The sequence below is a fragment of the Carassius carassius genome, chromosome 10 (assembly GCF_963082965.1).
Source record: "Carassius carassius chromosome 10, fCarCar2.1, whole genome shotgun sequence".
Lineage (NCBI taxonomy): Eukaryota > Metazoa > Chordata > Actinopteri > Cypriniformes > Cyprinidae > Carassius > Carassius carassius.
Genome location: NC_081764.1, coordinates 2061401 through 2079728, shown reverse-complemented (window position 1 = coordinate 2079728; position 18328 = coordinate 2061401). Strand labels below are relative to the sequence as shown.

The following is an 18328-nucleotide window of genomic DNA, read 5'->3' as shown; positions in this document are numbered from 1 at the left end:
AAAAAGTTCTAATAATATATATTCTAATAATATATTTTCTTTACTATCACTTTTTATCAATTTAACACATCCTTGCTGAATAAAAGTATTGATTTTATAAAAACATAGCTTCTTTTTTTTTTTTTTTTTTTTTTTACTTTTTATTCATCAAAATATCCTAAAAAAGTATCACATGTTCTGAAAAAATATTAAGCAGCTGAACTGTTTCCAACTTTGATAATGAATCATCATATTAGAATGATTTCTAAAGGATCATGTGATAATGATCCTAAAAATTCTGCTTTGCATCACAGAAATAAATGATAATTTAAAGTATAATAAATTTAAAAACAATTATTTTACATTGTAATAATATTTCACAATATTACATTTTTTTCTGTATTTTTGATCAAATAAATGCAAGATTGATTAGCAGAAGAAACTTCTTTCAAAAACATTAAAAATAGTTATGTTTCCAAACTGTTGGTCTGTACTGTATATGTATATGTGTTTGTGTGTGTATATACACTGTGCACACAATATGTAAACAAAAACTTTTATTTTGGATGCAATGAATTGTTTGAACATGCATGAACAAATTGAAATAGCAGTTATTGTGGTATCACGGACCTGGCCAAGGATTGCTATGCCTTCATTCTTTATTATTTGAAACGATGCATTATGCTGCACTTAATAAATAAAAATAAATAGAAATTACGATTACTATTAACAGTGCAACAGTTATATTACTCATCACTCACATAACAATCAGCAACAACAAATTTGCTCCGTAAAGCAGAAAATGTTCCATTGAGGTTTCTATTGTTTCTTCCTTCATGTCTGCTGTGTCCATGAGAGATTGCACTTTAAAGGCAAGAGGAACTAGTGTTTACTGATATCACACATCATGAAGTGATGTTCGTGATAAAGGGTTTTCAGCATGCAGAAGTTGACAAGTCTGTAAATGGTGTGAATTTCCATTTTCGCTGTTGTTTGCCCAGAATCAGTCATCTGGTTTTGAAATGAGTGTGCTGTTGATGACTTCAACCTCTGTGGTGAGACGCCATGATGGTTGAATGGGAACCATGGCGTGCTGGAGAACTTTATGCCGATGCCACAGTTCTAGACAATCCAGGGCTTCGGGGAAACTTGCGGTCTCAAATTTATTTGCGAACATGCTCTCACTTTCGATAAGCCATGGTAAGTCACCAATCCCGTAAACGCAGATATCCCTGATGTATCGCCCTTTAGAAACAAACACAATGGTTTTTGTATCCACAGACACGAGATTGAAATCCTGTGTTTGCATGAAAATAAAGCCTGTTGTTAGGAACATGTTTTATGACTTGATTGGCACAGTCTTAATTAAATGCAGTATTTTAATCAAGAGCTGTAATATCCAGCTTTATGTTAACAGGGTATCTGTGTATCTCATAAAGTCTTAATTCACCCCTTCTAAATAATTAAGGCCTAAAAAGGTCTTGTTTCAAAGCCGAAAGTCTTAAATTCATGAAGGCATTGCATAAAATTTCGCAGATATTTTTGCTTTGTTTTCTAATACAAATATCTAGATCCATCTAGATCAAGATCCATTTACTTGAAATGCAAACTGAACATATTCAACCCAAGATTTTTTTTTTTTTGAAGGGTTGCTAATACCAGACATTTACTATTGGAGACACTATTTTTCTTTGGAAAAAAAACATTAATTTTACCTTCATAAAACCTGCAGAATCCCTGAATAAACGTAACATTGTATACTAAAAATATTGTTGGTTCTGTGACAGATTGCTGTGGATGAACCTTTGGATACAATTATCTGCTTAATGCATTAATGCCAGTGTAAAATGTATTAAAAGGTCTCGTACCTTTACAGCCCTGGTGTGCTGTACCTTCTTGGTCCTTCCATTTGATTGCACGAACGTTACCTTGCCATCCGCCTTCGACATAACTGCCAGGTGCTTCTGAATAAACATGCAAAACCAATTTTATGATTGGGGGACCACATGCTTCTGAGCAGTTGATATCATGCTTAATCACTGACTTGAACTAACACAGTCATATTGCGTTTAAAAGGCAACCATATGCTTGATCATTGTGTTCTGACTTACCATTCATGTGATTTAGAGTCACCCAGTAATGCTCATCAGGGCTGAAGGTGTCTCTAGACCACTCCAGCAAGTCTTTGGCTACCTTGTCGCTGAGGACAAACTCCACAAACGGTCTCGTTAAGGAGTAATAAGCAGTCCCGAAGTAAATTGTTAGGTTGTGAGGAGGTGGTCCCTTCTTTTGACCCTTGCCTTTTGGTGCAACATGGGTGCCTTTTACCTCCTCGTACTGAAACTCAGTCCTGTGCCTCATAGTGGGTGGCTGCTTGATTCCCGGCGTCATGTTCCTGTCTTTCCATTCGGGTCCTTGCATGTATCGGACTAGCTCCAGGTTGGTCTGGATTGGCAAGTCCTGGCCGCACAGGTTTATAACTCTTTTCCATTTTGTTGGAGACTTCACCAGGTCCTTCATGCAGTTGATGTCAGCCTGCAGACGGGAGAAGCCAGCGTAAGTAACATTTTCATTGACGGACACCACAAAGACGTTCGAGAAGCACCCAACTAGGTTTCGGATGCTTGTCTTGTATTCTTCCACCGCTTTAGCGTCTATGTGAATGCAGTACACATTCTGTGGAGCGTAAATGGCTCTCAGTAGCCGCACAAAAGTTTCCAGCTCTTTGTGGATAGTGATTATGAAAGCCAAAGGGAAGTCTTCTTCTTCTTTGCTCAACGGCTCCATGATAAAGTGCAGATCTGACTGCAATAGAGTGCAGTTTGTGTCCGGTTTGGTCTCATAGCTGATTTTCTTACAGTCTTTTTGCTGCCATGTAAACCCGGGAGTCGCAGGGGGAAGTATGTCACAGCTTTGTGGTGCTGTTGTGGTTTGGCTGCTCAAGTCAGTTGATGGAAGAGAGGTTTTGGGTATTTTGGCTTTCAGGTAGATGGCAGAACATATTAAGATGCAGACTCCAATGCAGAAGAGAAAACTGCACTTGGTGTTCTCAAGCTGGACCATAATAGTCCAGCATCTGAAAAGCAGCTATAGACCTCCTGAAACCGAGAAGATAAGGAAAATAATAAGAGGAGAACTTATCTCAGCATTGTGAATTACTCAAATATACATTCCCCTTTCTGTCAATCATTAAATAAGCACATCAGCCATTTACAGAGACTAAGCTTGATAGTGAAGTGAAGTGACATTCAGCCAAGTATGGTGACCCATACTCAGAATTTGTGCTCTGCATTTAACCCACCCGAAGTGCACACACACAGAGCAGTGAACACACACACACACACACTGTGAGCACACACCCGGAGCAGTGGGCAGCCATTTATGCTGCGGCACCCAGGGAGCAGTTGGGGGTTCGATGCCTTGCTCAAGGGCACCTAAGTCGTGGTATTGAAGGTGGAGAGAGAACTGTACATTGACTCCCCCCACCCACAATTCCTGCCGGCCCGGGACTCGAACTCACAACCTTTGGATTGGGAGTCCGACTCTCTAACCAATAGGCCACGACTTCCAACAAAAACAATTTGATGTATTTGTATTTGAACGATAATGTATTTGTTGATAATGAAGTCTGTTATTCTCATCAAGACTGCATTTGTTCGATTAAAAATACAGTATAAACCGTAATAATGTGAAATATTTTTACAATTTAAAGTAGGTGTTTTTTATGTGAATATATTGTAAACCGTAATTTATTCCTGTGATGCTCCGCTGTATTTTCAGCATCATTCCTCCAGTCTTCAGTGTCACATGATTTTCAGAAATCATTCTAATATGATTATTTACTGCACTGATTATTATCAGTGTTGAAAACAGTTGTGCTGCTTCATATATTTTTGATGAATTTTTGAATTTCATTTGAATTCATGAATTTTTGATGAATAGAAAGGTTAAAAGAAAAGCATTTATTTGAAATAGACATCTTTTGTAACATAAATGTGTTTACTGTCTTTACTGGCACTTTTAATTAATTAAATGCATCGTTGATTAATAAAAATATTCATTTCTTTCAAAAAGATAATAATAATAAGATAATAATATTTGTTATTAAATAGTTTTTGTGCTTTAAAGCAAATAAGTCACGTTGATTTTTTTGTGGTAATCAATATCATGCAATCATTAATTAGACATTAAGTGTAACACTTTACAATAGTATTAACAGTAGTTAATGCATTAGATATCATGGACTAGTAATAAACAAGTTTTTTTTTAACTGTGTTAATTCAATATGTCATGTACATTCAAAATGCAATGTATTAATTAAATTTATACAAATATAATGTTACTAATAAATAGAAGTTAACATAAACTAGTATTAATGAGTGTTTATTTTATTTTAGCTAATTTCAAACTTAATTTAAGCTAATAAACATCTACACATCTAGATGGTTAAAATACTTATATTTTTTGCATTATTGATCAGTGATATGAATCTGGATCATGTCATGACATTAAACTCCAGAGCAGTTTTAGAGCACATGTTTTGGGTGGCTCCATCTTAGCTGTGTTGTGAAGTCAGGGACAGAAGTTATCATATCACTACATACATAGATAAACATCTGCAGTATTTTTGTACGGGGTGTTTCTATTACTCAGAAGCATTTTTTTTACTCTCATAATGACGCATAATGGTGTGGTCCCTATCACCGTTTGCCTTCACATCTCTATAAGGCTACAAACATCTTTTCCCACCTGGATGTAACTCTTTTCTAAGCGTAGCAACCCTTGGGTTTCCTTTTAATTGCACCCCATAGAGTTGCCTTCACTGCTGGAGGTCCCAGTTGCTGGACACAAATGAGCTTTGGAGATCAGTTTTAACTCAAGTCGTTTAATGAATCCTCAGAGGTTTATAAAACATGCTGACATTGTCACCTTAAAGAATGAAAAGCTCACACTGTTCTGTCAACATCACATAATATGTGACCTGTTATTTATTGTTTGGCTCGAGTTGTCAAGTTGCAGTTAAATGTGGTTGGCATATCTTGTGCAATGAAGCTCGCCTCGTTTGTCTCTAGCACGCGCGCACACACACGTGCCATATGCACGGGGAAAAGACATGTTTAGAATCGATTCCATTTAGTAATAAACACATGTGCTACTTCTACCTCAGTGGAAAATTTTACATCAAGGATTTTTCTAAAATGCCGAAAACGTAATGTTCCTCAGATAACACCATCACCATATAAAGATATCATGAGCACAATGCATGTTCATACTTGTGTGTGACCGGTGCCATGTATGACAGATCTCACATGTGATCATTTGTGTTACACAATGGTAAAGGCAGCTATTTTTCCATTGTAATACATTTTTCATGAAGCAAAGTAAATTACTGTTTCATGGCTAGTAGGAAATTTTACTTAATTTTAAACCCTGGAAGCAGGTTTGAAACAAATTTGCATCAGATGAACTGATTGATTAATTTCATCTAAAGCAAATGTATATAATGTTTAGCAAATCTTGACTCTTGATTCAAGGAAGTGCACATTTAAACAGCACTTGAACTTGCACTTAGACTCATTCCAGCTCTACAGTGGTGTTAATTATAAATCACAGTGCACTTTGAGTAGAAAACCTCCTGAGCTTTAGTGCATATGCTTTCATTGGTGATACAATCTCAGTGCCATTACATGGGTCTGTGTTGAAAAAGGGATTAATTTTGGTAGTCGTTAGCTAGCAAATGAACTTCTAAAACACCTGCTAAGATAACAAATGTGTCAAACCTCAGGCTTCAAGAGCAACAGATTAGTAACGCTAACATTGTCCTGATGGAGGAAATATTGTTTCAACTTCCTTTCTACTAAGAGTCGATAACCAGCCTTTAAACATTATACATTGTTTTGGTTTTCTGAAGCATAAACATCTAGTGCATCAGGCGCAGCCCAATAAATCCCCGAGTCAGAGTGTGCTTACCTTTCAGCTCAAGCCGTTCCCTCTCCAGTAAATGAGCAATGGGATTAAACATTCACAAACGCACTGACATCCACATGACCTCTGTCTAAAAGGCTCCTCCGTCGAGCACTGGCTATCAGTGCGTCTGCCTTTCTGTGAGAGAGTGAAACCGCTGTGAGCTTGTTGTTGCTGTAATGACCTCCCACGACTGGGGCTTAGCTGCTTGGTAACTCTCCCCATGAGAGAAAGGGAGGAGGAGCATGAGGAGGTGAAAATGATTGGTCCAGTTCATGCTGTAATTTGCACCTCTTTTGCTCTTGGTCTTTCATCTTTAGCACAATGTCTAACCAGTTCCGTAACCTATTGTACTCATCAGAACTGGTTAGATGTTTTTACATGGTTTCAGGTTTGCGTTTGACAATAGCATTGGGGAATTAGTTGGTCAAATTTGTAAATTAATACTTGCTAATTCTGTCATTATTTTGTCATGTTTTTTGCTATTTGCATTGTGAGTGTGAATAAGGTCAAGCTTCAGTAATAACACAAAGGCTAATGTGTAAAATGTAGCAGTCCATGTATAGCAAGTTAAAATTTGTATTGCAAAAACGCTTTTTTAATGTTCAGTCATGCGCAATCAGGAATTGATGCACAATATGATCAGGAATTTGGGAATTAGTTAATGACTGGGTCCGTTTCAAAACAAATAGGTGTTGTCATGCATAAAATGAAAATTCTGACATCATGTAATCACGTTAGAATGTGAAGAAAGACGGTCAAGCTTCAATAACTCGCAGTCCATGAACAGTATCTTTATGTATATAACAGACCAAAAATTTACATTTTTATTGCAAATATTATTTTTAAATATGCTATAATGTGCATTGAGGAAATTGTGCACAATCATATCAGAAGTGTGCATTAAGGAGTCTATTTTTATTTCAAATTGACTCGATTATATTTTTAAACAAATCGTTGCTATGTTGCATAAAAATGACAATTTTGTCATTATTTAGTCATTTATTTTGTATCATTTGCATTTGGAATGTGAACAAGGAAATTTAATTTAATGTGATCAGACCTAAAATTGAGATATATGTAATTTTTGTTTTTTAATAATGTGCATCATAAGATCTAAAATGTGTTAATTCAGTTACAGTTAGCGTTTTAATATGGTTTCAGTTTACAGTTGACTAATAATGGTCCTGTACTTAAAGAATGGCAGTCAAGGACAGCCAAGCTAAAAAAAAAAAAAAAAAACTTGGTAAAAAATGCCTGCTTTGCAGATAAATATGATTCCAGATGCATCAGCTCCTTGTTTCTTCCCACTTGAGCTCAGAGATTGAAGGAAACTGTCGTGCTGAGCCTGAGGGACGGGGGTCTGTGTTTGCTGATGAGCGCGAGAGATTAGTGCTCTTGTGTGCGCAGGACAATAGCTGCTGCTGAATGCCTGACATTTGTGTGTGTTTGGCTTTCAGTAAACTTCTTCATCGTTGCAACATTTTTTCTGATTTCCAGGCAAAGCCGTCATACCCGCTTTATAACCTGTTTTGTGACTCATTAACAGTTTTCTGGTTTGTGCACTTTGCTTTCAGATAGTTTTTTAGTTAATTGGTAATTTCAACTATTTTCTGACATTTAACAAAGCTCTGATTTATTTGTTTTACATTTGTGGTCACATCATATTTCCCATACTTGCATTGTGTGTTATCAAAGATTTCATGACTTTACTACAATAAAAAAATTATAAAACAATATATATATATATATACATATATATAATGTAATATAATATAATATAATTATTATAATATATAATTTTATATATATATATATGTTCCTGTAGCTCAATTGGTAGAGCATTGCGCTATAATGCGCAAGGTTGGGGGTTCGATTCCCCGGGAAAAAATAATAGGTAAAAAATGATAGGTAAAAATTGATTGCATGAGTTCACTGTAAGTCGCTTTGGATAAAAGCGTCTGCTAAATGCATAAATTTTTAATTTAATATATATATAGTAAATACGTTAAAGTATTATTAGAGTATGTTTTTATGCTTCAAAATGTAATTAAATGTGTTGCAATGTCCTAATATAATAGCAATTTTTTTTCAGATTCTTTTAATTTGTAAGGTTTTTTTACTTTTATTTTTTTTCAGTGTAGTGAGGAAAATAGTCATAATTGAGTCTAAACTTAACTAGTAGTATACATTTTTTCAACCCTCGTAAAGACATATAGGTTACATCTGCTTCCAGTTAAGGTGTATTATCTCAAGCCTTGTTTAATCTCAGGGATGGCGTTTTTTTTTAAATGATGCATTTCGAATATTTGTGTTCATAAAAAATTCATCTTCAAATATACAATTACTTAAACGACGTTTCATGAGAGAGACATTTTTTTACATCATTTTTGTCACTATTTCTGAGCAATATTATCAGGGTACATTCACAACAAGCTTATTAATTATTTGTGTTTTATGTGTTTTTTTTTCTTCTTTTTTTCCATTTGAAAACATTAAACAGTGTCCACACAAAAACATTTTTCACGGTAAAAAAGCGTTCAGCACAGAGCGAATGGAAAAACGTGTATAAAGCATGTACATATACGCTTGAGTCGGCATATGGTTATCGTGTTTGTATTGTTTCACGTGTTCAGCACGCATGTACGTCAACACGACTGGGTGGAAGTCGGCTCCCTATGCGTGTGTGTTTAGCCACTCTTCTGAAAATGCTTGCATATATTAACTTCGTCTTTCTCGTTCAGGTGTAGTACTGTACAGATGATGGGTCAATCATGAACGATTTGTTTATTGCATCTGTTAGTTGAATTATCTTTGACTAATTCAGAATATGATCAAGACTGTGTAGATGTGTTCTGGGAATTCGGCTGTTCAAAGTAAACATTTAAAGCCAGTTGAATGAAATGACTTTGTGTTTTTTTTTTTATATATGTAGTGTGGAGATCCTTTCCAAGAAGACAACCTTGTGATGCTGAATGGGACTAAAGAGGAGGTGGAGAAGCTACAGAGGGCCATGGAGGAGCGCCGATCAAAGGCTAAAACGGCAAAAGTAAACCGATGTCTAGCTGGTGTATAATTGCAGAAGTCTTTGGGATGTGGGATGGAAGCTATGAATGAAAACTCAACTACCAGTTGAAGAAAAGTCCTTTACCGTAGTGTAATTTATAAGAGATGAGGAAATGAAAATGCCCCCTAACCTTATGCCTGGTTCGGATTACACGATTTTTTCGTCTTATGCGATAGTCACTGTGTCAGATTACACGATTTTGACTCCTAAAATATTGTCGTGTCGTGGACAAGAACCATGTCAGACTACACGTTTCTTCCAGACCAGTCATCACGTGCCGTCTTTGAAGACGCGCGTGAAGGCGAAACTAGTAGTGCCTGACTTCCGGAAACGAACGTAAACAAACAATGGATGAAGCGGCGATTTTCGTATTGGCTGTCTTGTGTTCAGAAAAAGATAAAAAAAGAAAGAAAAACCGACAATGGACACGTTCCTGGATTGCACGAAGAGGACAGTATGGACTGTCAATCCTTCAAAGAGAACTTGAGGTAAAATATATATTTTTTTTTATAACGTTAGGCCTATATTTGTACTTTTAGCCAGTAGTAAAAGTAATATAAATGTTGCTAGCTTGCCACAACGATAAGATATTTCAAAAACAGACTGTTAAAACAATTATTTGTTCATCAGTTTAATTAAATACTTCTAATGTTCAGAAGTAACGTTAACCATTATTGTTATGCAGTCACATGGGTAATTGAGCCTTTAACAATAAAAAAAAAAATCAGTTTAATGCCTTTGATCGTTTCATAACACCATGCCATTCTCTATAGACTTACTCTCAATTATAAAAATTGCAATACCATTTCCATGGCATATATATATTTTTTTTTTTATTGTTTTGAAGTTTTGCATTATGTGTGAAGGTTTTATAAGTTAAACATTGCTATGGGCTAAAACCCTGAAAAAAAAGCCTGACTTTTTTTTTTTTGTTTGTTTTTTACACTGAAGGACAGTGACAGGAAGGGTTTTCGTGATCTGCTTAGGATGGATGTGGAGGATTTCAGCTACTTGCTTGGCAAAGTTACACCATTTATCCAAAGAAGGGACACAAAACTGAGAAGAGCAATCAGTGCAAGAATAAGGCTGTCAATTACCCTACGATTCCTTGCTACCGGTAAAAAGTACATTTAAAAAAAAATTATATGACCCTGGTTTCACTGACAAAATTTAATCTAGTCCGGTAGTCCCAGACTAAAATGCAAGTTTGAGCTGTTTAAACTAAAAGTAATTTGCACTGACTTATCTTAAAATATGTCAGTGACATTTTTTAAGATAAAGATAATGTTTTTAAGGAAAGTTAAAAGCTACTTAAATGCTCCATCTCATTTAATGCCTAATTTGTGCTTAATCTTGCTGTGTCTGTAAATCCAGGCCATGATACATTATAAACCTTATACATGCTTCCTTCCACAGGAGAGACGTTTAGATCTCTAAGCTTCCAGTACCGGATCGGCCGTAGTACTATCAGTGAGATAGTAATGGAGACTTGTCAAGCCTTGTATGGCGTCTTAAAGGAGGATCATTTAAAGGTAAGTCATTTGATGTAAATAACAGACGTACATTTCAAGACAGTGGGTTTACACAAAGAGAAGCCTTTACTGAATAATTCCCAAAACGAAGCGTTTTAACCAGAGTTATGGATATGTTTTTGATATATAATAAGTGGACTTTTTTATTAAGTATAACCTCTGTAAAAATGAGAGAACATTACATGTATTAATTATATATGGTGTTTATTTTTTTCAGACTCCTACAACAGAGGCAGAGTGGAGAGAGGTGGCTATGGGATTTGAAACCAAATGGCAGTTTCCTAATTGCTTAGGAGCTATAGATGGAAAGCACATCTATATCCAACCACCTGCAAACTCTGGAAGTACATATCACAACTACAAGTCTAGATTTTCAGTTGTACTCATGGCAGTAGTCGACGCAGATTACAAATTTATTTATGCCAATGTTGGCGTACAAGGAAGAGTGTCAGATGGAGGAATATTTGGCCAGTCAGACCTCCGAGCTGCCATGGACAGACATCTGCTAAATGTCCCACCCCCAGAGCCACTACCAGGGAGCAACATATCTTCACCCTATGCATTTGTTGGTGATGAAGCTTTCCCTCTCCGAATCGATCTGATGAAGCCATACCCCTTCCGAAATCTGGACCATGGGCAGCGAATATTTAACTACAGGCTATCAAGGGCAAGGCGTACAGTAGAAAACGCGTTTGGAATTTTAGCCAATAGACTCCGTGTCTTTCTTTCCAACATTGCACTGGAGCCTGAGAAAGTAACAACAGTTACACTGGCTGCACTCTGTGTGCACAACTTCCTGAGGAAGAAGGCATCTGATGTGTACCTGCCTTCAACCTTTGCAGATGTGGAAGATGCCAATCACAACAAGGTTCCTGGAGCATGGAGAAGGGATGGAGAACTCCCCTCTGTGGAAGCAAGCAGTGCACGGAATGCCACAACCGTCGCCAAAAATCAGAGAGACAGTTTAAAAGCATATTTTCATTCACCAGCTGGATCTGTTTCCTGGCAGGAAAATATGATTTAAACATGGACACCAACTGATTAAATCTTTTCATATTAACCATTTTGTGATTAAAATGTGAATGTGACTGCCATTAATTACTCTCCCTCATGTTGTTCCAAACTTTATATTTTTGAATATCTTAATTTGTGTTCCAAAGATGACAAAGGGGCTTGTGGGTCTGGAACGAGATGAGGGTGAGTAATTAATGACAGAATCACATTTTTGGGTGAACTAACCCTTAACATTTTACTAAAGTTTTCAACCTTTGTTTTGGTTGTATATTATACTAATATTTACATAACACTTACCCTTTAAAGGCTTAATTATATGTGTCATTAAACATTTTTGAATTTGTAATGGTTAAAATTAATATGAAATACGTTCAAAAAAATGCACAAGATGCATTTTCTTTAGTAAATTTTTTTATTGAAATCAAATAAGACTTGTCTTGACTCATTTCAAACGTCTTACATTTTTAACAAAGGGACAATTACTCACAAAAATGAATCCTTTTAAAATGTGCAAATATTACAGAACAGATTAAACATTAACCACTTTCAAAGTGTCACAAAAAAAAGAAGAAAAAAAAAAGCTTTTAAGATACAATGTGACTGCACCATCACTTACTTACCAATCAATACTTACACCCCATTTATGTCCTGGTCATATGACTCTTCTACTGCCCTGAGATAGCTCACTGGAAGTGTTACAGGGGGTACATGACTGGGTGCATTTTGGTAGAGTTGGTTAAAATTGGTGTGTCCCTGCCAAGTTGTTTGGGGGCATAACACTCGCTGTGTGTCTGGGTGTAAAGCTAATCTGGCCTCATTTTCATGCGCATCATACAACATCATAAGGATGTTGCGACGCAGTCTCATTTTGGTCAGTGGGTCTTTAATCAGCTTAATCTCAGTCACTACCTGTTTGGCAAATGTTTGATCAACATCCTTTCCAGCATCTACCAGTGTTTCAGATAATTTTTTTAAAATAGTTACTTTCTCCATTTCAACTTCATCAAATGATTTTTCCCGTAACTTTTGTTTGGGCTTATGTGCTCTTTCAGGATTAGTGATTGAAACCTGATGATGCTGGTAGGATGATGAGGCTTCAAGTGAGGTTTGTGAAGTTGATGGTCCAGATGTGAGGAGGGAGGTGGATGACTCAGACACATCCTCCTCTGTCTCCTGATCTTCACCACCCTCATCTGTGATGCTCTGTTCCAAGTCATCCAACTATGATACATTTTTTTTTACATTTTTAAAAAAAATATCAGGCATAAAAAGTAATGGCACAATACATGTTTGTATAGAAAGCTCACAAACTGTATGTCAAAGTTGGAAAGTACTGTAACAACCTTTAGCCAAAACTTACATTCAGTGTAGACTGAGACATACGTTGGACAACAAAAGGTTGTAGAAACTGGAGATTTTTTAAAATCCACTTCTGTCTGGAAGTTAATTCTTTGTCACCGCTGCCACTTGGTTTTAACCGGAGGACTTTCCCATACTGTGTTCGGAGGGAAGCAGCTTTTATTTGGACCTCACCGGCTGTAGGAAAGAAATCAGATTACTAATCTAGCACATGTAAAATCTAGTCTATGTACATGCATACACACACACACTTAAACTCACTCACATAATACACATACATAAACTCACTCACACACACACACACACACACACACTCACTCTCGCTCGCTCATTCACACACACACACACACACTCTCGCTCGCTCATTCACACACACACACTCTCGCTCACTCATTCACACACACACTCGCTCATTCACACACTCGCTCGCTCATTAACACACACTCTCGCTCGCTCGCTCACACACACACACACACACACACACACACAAACACTCTCGCTCACTCATTCACACACACACTCGCTCATTCACACACACACACACACACACTCTCGCTCACTCATTCACACACACACTCGCTCATTCACACACTCGCTCGCTCATTCACACACTCTCGCTCGCTCATTAACACACACTCTCGCTCGCTCGCTCACACACACACACACACACACACACACACAAACACTCTCGCTCACTCATTCACACACACACTCGCTCATTCATACACTCTCGCTCATTCACACACACTCACGCATTCTCACTCGTAACACACATACATAATCGCACTCACACAAACAAGTTTCTCTATAGCAAAGTACAATTTAATGAATGATTAGTTAGCTTAATGCTAATTCCAGTCAGTTACTCACCGGGTTGCTGAAGTACTTCTGCTATTTTTCGCCAGCATTTTTCTTTTTTAATTCTGTCATGGTAATCTCTCGATGAAACATCATACAGGCAGGAGTACTGTTGCCACAGCTCCACGAACCTTTCCTCCATTTCATAATTCCACTTAGCAACACCATCGTCTCTATTTCGTTTGGGCATTTTTGAAAGCTGTGAATGGAAATGCGTCTGTGCTCCTATTGGTCAATGTCACACGTGATAGAACCCGTCGTGGAGGACCGGAAAAAAATTAAACATGCTAGTCTTTTTGTCGTGGTGTCCTGAAGTATCGCAGACGCAACGTAGGCTGTCGCCCGCTATGACACACTATACGATATGAAACGATCGAATCTTGCGTCCCGACGAATCTTGCGTCCCGACTCTAAGTCAAACGGATCGTGGCAAAATCGGGCTAAAATCGTGTAATCTGAACCAGGCATTACTGAATAAGCAAAAAAACGCTTTCACTTCCTTCCTTTCTTTCTTTCAGTTCCACGTTATTTTATTTAATGTGATTCCAGACGTTTTTCATTACACATTTCATGTTAGGCTTTTTTTTTTTCTTTGGCAGAAATCAAAGAAGAGCAAAGATACTAAAGTCTCCAAGGCGCAGGATTCAACAGGTACTGTAACATATAAGAGTTGCATTATAAATCACATTAAAGTTTCTGAACAGTGAGTATTTCTTGTGACATGCTTCATCCGTAGCTTCAAATTAAAACACTGGTTCACCCAGGAATGAAAACTGGGTGTCATTTACTAACCCTCATATCATTCCAAGCCTTGGTTATTTCCTCTGTGGAACACAGATAGAGAACAGAGACAGGAGCTTTGAGCTTCAAGTGCTTTGCCAAAGCTGTCAAACTTTTGTTGTGTCACAAACAGTCAAAAATAGTGTATAGTGTACGAGTATATGAGCTGCTTTTGTGATGCTGTTTTATTCATTTTAAGGGTAGTTATACAGCACTTCAGTTCTGTTTTAAATCTCAGTTTATTGTTTGAGCTGTTGAGTCATCTAAAGAGAGATAAGGAGACTTTTTCTAGGTAGAATGTTTAGTTTAACCTTACAGACGTGATTCCTGTGGGTGGATGTTTCTGTATGTAAGCAGCCCTGTCCATATGCACATATTGTGTGAAAGTTGTACTTTTCCAGTAGAAGCTTCATTTGTCTTTAATAATGTTCTTAATTATGTTTTCAAACATTCCCATTAAGTTACGAAAACATTCTCTGAACGTTCAAAATGTAACGTGAACGTAAATTTTAAAATTGTACTTTTAAATGTTCAATGAACGTTCTAAAAAAAGTAACATTTAAAAAATTGTTACATGTATGTCCAGCTAAAAAGTTTCAAGATATAAATAACATTCTGTTCTCAAGAAGGTTGTACCGGCTTTACCGGCATTTCATCAACACAAATTTGTTGAAAGATTGCGAGTGACTTTACACGGACAAGCGAAGCAAGTAGACGTGCATATCGAACAGTGTTAGATTATAAAGAACTCATAATTAAAGATGTTACCAATTCACAAATGTGTATCTTGACCAATATAAAGCTTGTGATGAAAGTCTGCTTTTTGAGTCAGACACTAGACAAGACACTATGAAAATGTCTGAAAATGTTGAATATAATTTACACATACACAAAAATCCCCCAAAAAAGCCCCATAGAAAGTGCATTGAAGTGTGTGAGGTATAAATGTTCAGTTTTGTGTAGAAATGACAGACAGGCGTTATCAGTTCAGGACTAAATGTCAATATTCACTGAAGTTTGTATCTACCCTTTTAGTATTGCTTCAGTATAAATCAGGCTAAAGTAAAGTTGACGTGATCATCCGTGAGATAATGACAGATCAGCTGAGGTGACAGTTCATTCAAAACTATGACAAAACACACTGACATAATACAAATTGAATTAAAACCGGATTTTGTCATCAAATTTCTTGCAACTACAGCAGTGATTCTTAGTTGTCAGGTATAATCCGTGTAAAGGAAAATAAACCGTTTTCTGGGTTTTTGCTGTATTTGAAGTGGCACACAACCTTTAGACATGTTCCTCTGAAGACAGTCAGGTAACAAAACTCTTTGTTTAGCTCACAGAAATGGAGAAACCACACTGACTGCATTTAGTGCAGTTCATACATGTGCTATGCCATGGTTCATGTTTGCTTTTTGATTGTACATTAACTAATGAGCTGTTAAACATTACATGTCAAGTCAAGTCACCTTTATTTATATAGCGCTTTAAACAAAATACATTGCGTCAAAGCAACTGAACAACATTCATTAGGAAAACAGTGTCAATAATGCAAAATGACAGTTCATCATTAAATTCAGTGATGTCATCTCTGTTCAGTTAAATAGTGTCTGTGCATTTATTTGCAATCAAGTCAATGATATCGCTGTAGATGAAGTGACCCAAAATAAGCAAGCCAGAGGCGACAGCGGCAAGGAACCGAAACTCCATCGGTGACAGAATGGAGAAAAAAACCTTGGGAGAAGCCAGGCTCAGTTGGGGGGCCAGTTCTCCTCTGACCAGACGAAACCAGTAGTTTAATTCCAGGCTGCAGCAAAGTCAGATTGTGCAGAAGAATCATCTGTTTCCTGTGGTCTTGTCCTGGTGGTCCTCTGAGACAAGGTCTTTACAGGGGATCTGTATCTGGGGCTCTAGTTGTCCTGGTCTCCGCTGTCTTTCAGGGATGTAGAGGTCCTTTCTAGGTGCTGATCCACCATCTGGTCTGGATACGTACTGGATCCGGGTGACTGCAGTGACCCTCTGATCTGGATACAGACTGGATCTGGTGGCTACGGTGACCTCGGAATAAGAGAGAAACAGACAAATATTAGCGTAGATGCCATTCTTCTAATGATGTAGCAAGTACATAGGGTGTTATGTGAAGTGTTCCCGGTTCCGGTTTACCTAATTAATTAAGCCTAAAAATCCTTTAATGGATTTGGATATTAAAAGCATATTAGTATGTTATGTGTATGCCAGGTTAAAGAGATGGGTCTTTAATCTAGATTTAAACTGCAAGAGTGTGTCTGCCTCCCGAACAATGTTAGGTAGGTTATTCCAGAGTTTAGGCGCCAAATAGGAAAAGGATCTGCCGCCCACAGTTGATTTTGATATTCTAGGTATTATCAAATTGCCTGAGTTTTGAGAACGTAGCGGACGTAAAGGATTATAATGTAAAAGGTGCTCATTCAAATACTGAGGTGCTAAACCATTCAGGGCTTTATAAGTAATAAGCAATATTTTAAAATCTATACGATGTTTGATAGGGAGCCAGTGCAGTGTTGACAGGACCGGGCTGATATGGTCATACTTCCTGGTTCTAGTTAGAACTCTTGCTGCTGCATTTTGGACTAGCTGTAGTTTGTTTACTAAGCGTGCAGAACAACCACCCAATAAAGCATTACAATAATCTAACCTTGAGGTCATAAATGCATGGATTAACATTTCTGCATTTGACATTGAGAGCATAGGCCGTATTTTAGATATATTTTTGAGATGGAAAAATGCAGTTTTACAAATGCTAGAAACGTGGCTTTCTAAGGAAAGATTGCGATCAAATAGCACTCCTAGGTTCCTAACTAATGATGAAGAATTGACAGAGCAACCATCAAGTCTTAGACAGTGTTCTAGGTTATTACAAGCAGAGTTTTTAGGTCCTATAATTAACACCTCTGTTTTTTCAGAATTTAGCAGTAAGAAATTACTCGTCATCCAGTTTTTTATATCGACTATGCATTCCATTAGTTTTTCAAATTGGTGTGTTTCACCGGGCCGCGAAGAAATATAGAGCTGAGTATCATCAGCATAACAGTGAAAGCTAACACCATGTTTCCTGATGAGATCTCCCAAGGGTAACATAAAACGTGAAGAGTAGCGGCCCTAGTACTGAGCCTTGAGGTACTCCATACTGCACTTGTGATCGATATGATACATCTTCATTCACTGCTACGAACTGATGGCGGTCATATAAGTACGATTTAAACCATGCTAATGCACTTCCATTAATGCCAACAAAGTGTTCAAGTCTTTGCAAAAGAATGTTGTGGTCAATTGTGTCAAACGCAGCACTAAGATCCAATAAAACTAATAGAGAAATACACCCACGATCAGATGATAAGAGCAGATCATTTGTAACTCTAAGGAGAGCAGTCTCAGTACTATGATACGGTCTAAATCATGATATGAGCTGGATTGTCAATAAGCTTTTGTAAATTCATATACACTTATTTTGAAATGGTTGTGCATTTTTTGAACATTTAATGTGAGCTGCATGTAGAAATAAATGAAATGTGTAAAAAAAAAAAAAAAAAAAAACTTATTTATAAAAATAAAAATTATTACAGACTATATAGACATTAACTGCTTCAATTTTAAAATGAATGTGATAATAAATTATTAAATAAAAAACTAATTTAAAATATCAATAAAAACTGCAATAGTATCTAACTGCAATTGTGATCGTAAAATAACACCGGTTTGAACTTCCCAATGATGGTAGAACAACTAATTGTAG

The 18328-nt window shown here is 36.9% G+C and overlaps 2 protein-coding genes across 3 annotated transcripts in view; one reads left to right on the top strand and one right to left on the bottom strand.

Moving 5' to 3' along the window:
- The window catches only part of LOC132151503 (replication termination factor 2-like), a 33693-nt gene that overhangs the window by 13700 nt on the left and 1665 nt on the right, over positions 1-18328 (top strand). Inside the window, exons 6-7 of one of the 2 annotated variants that reach the window (XM_059559638.1) lie at positions 8879-8992; positions 14373-14424. In XM_059559638.1, coding sequence (XP_059415621.1) covers positions 8879-8992; positions 14373-14424 — 166 coding nt within the window. The remainder of the gene's footprint in view (positions 1-8878; positions 8993-14372; positions 14425-18328) is intronic. The other variant, XM_059559639.1, reaches the window with a different exon arrangement.
- Positions 737-6146, bottom strand: LOC132151502 (beta-1,3-galactosyl-O-glycosyl-glycoprotein beta-1,6-N-acetylglucosaminyltransferase 7-like). Its single transcript, XM_059559637.1, has 4 exons — positions 5950-6146; positions 2091-3077; positions 1848-1943; positions 737-1224 (listed from the first exon to the last, which is right to left on the bottom strand). Exons 2-4 carry the CDS (start codon positions 3040-3042, stop codon positions 983-985), a joined length of 1290 nt encoding a protein of 429 aa, XP_059415620.1. The 5' UTR covers positions 3043-3077; positions 5950-6146; the 3' UTR covers positions 737-982.

Bases quoted from the DNA above. Each gene is read 5' to 3' on its own strand.
- LOC132151502 (XM_059559637.1), bottom strand. From the start codon at position 3,042: ATGGTCCAGCTTGAGAACACCAAGTGCAGTTTTCTCTTCTGCATTGGA. The intron at 1,944-2,090 runs GTAAGTCAGAAC...ATGTTTATTCAG, and splicing joins GACTCTAAATCACATGAATG to AAGCACCTGGCAGTTATGTC. The intron at 1,225-1,847 runs GTACGAGACCTT...TTGTTTCTAAAG, and splicing joins AGCACACCAGGGCTGTAAAG to GGCGATACATCAGGGATATC.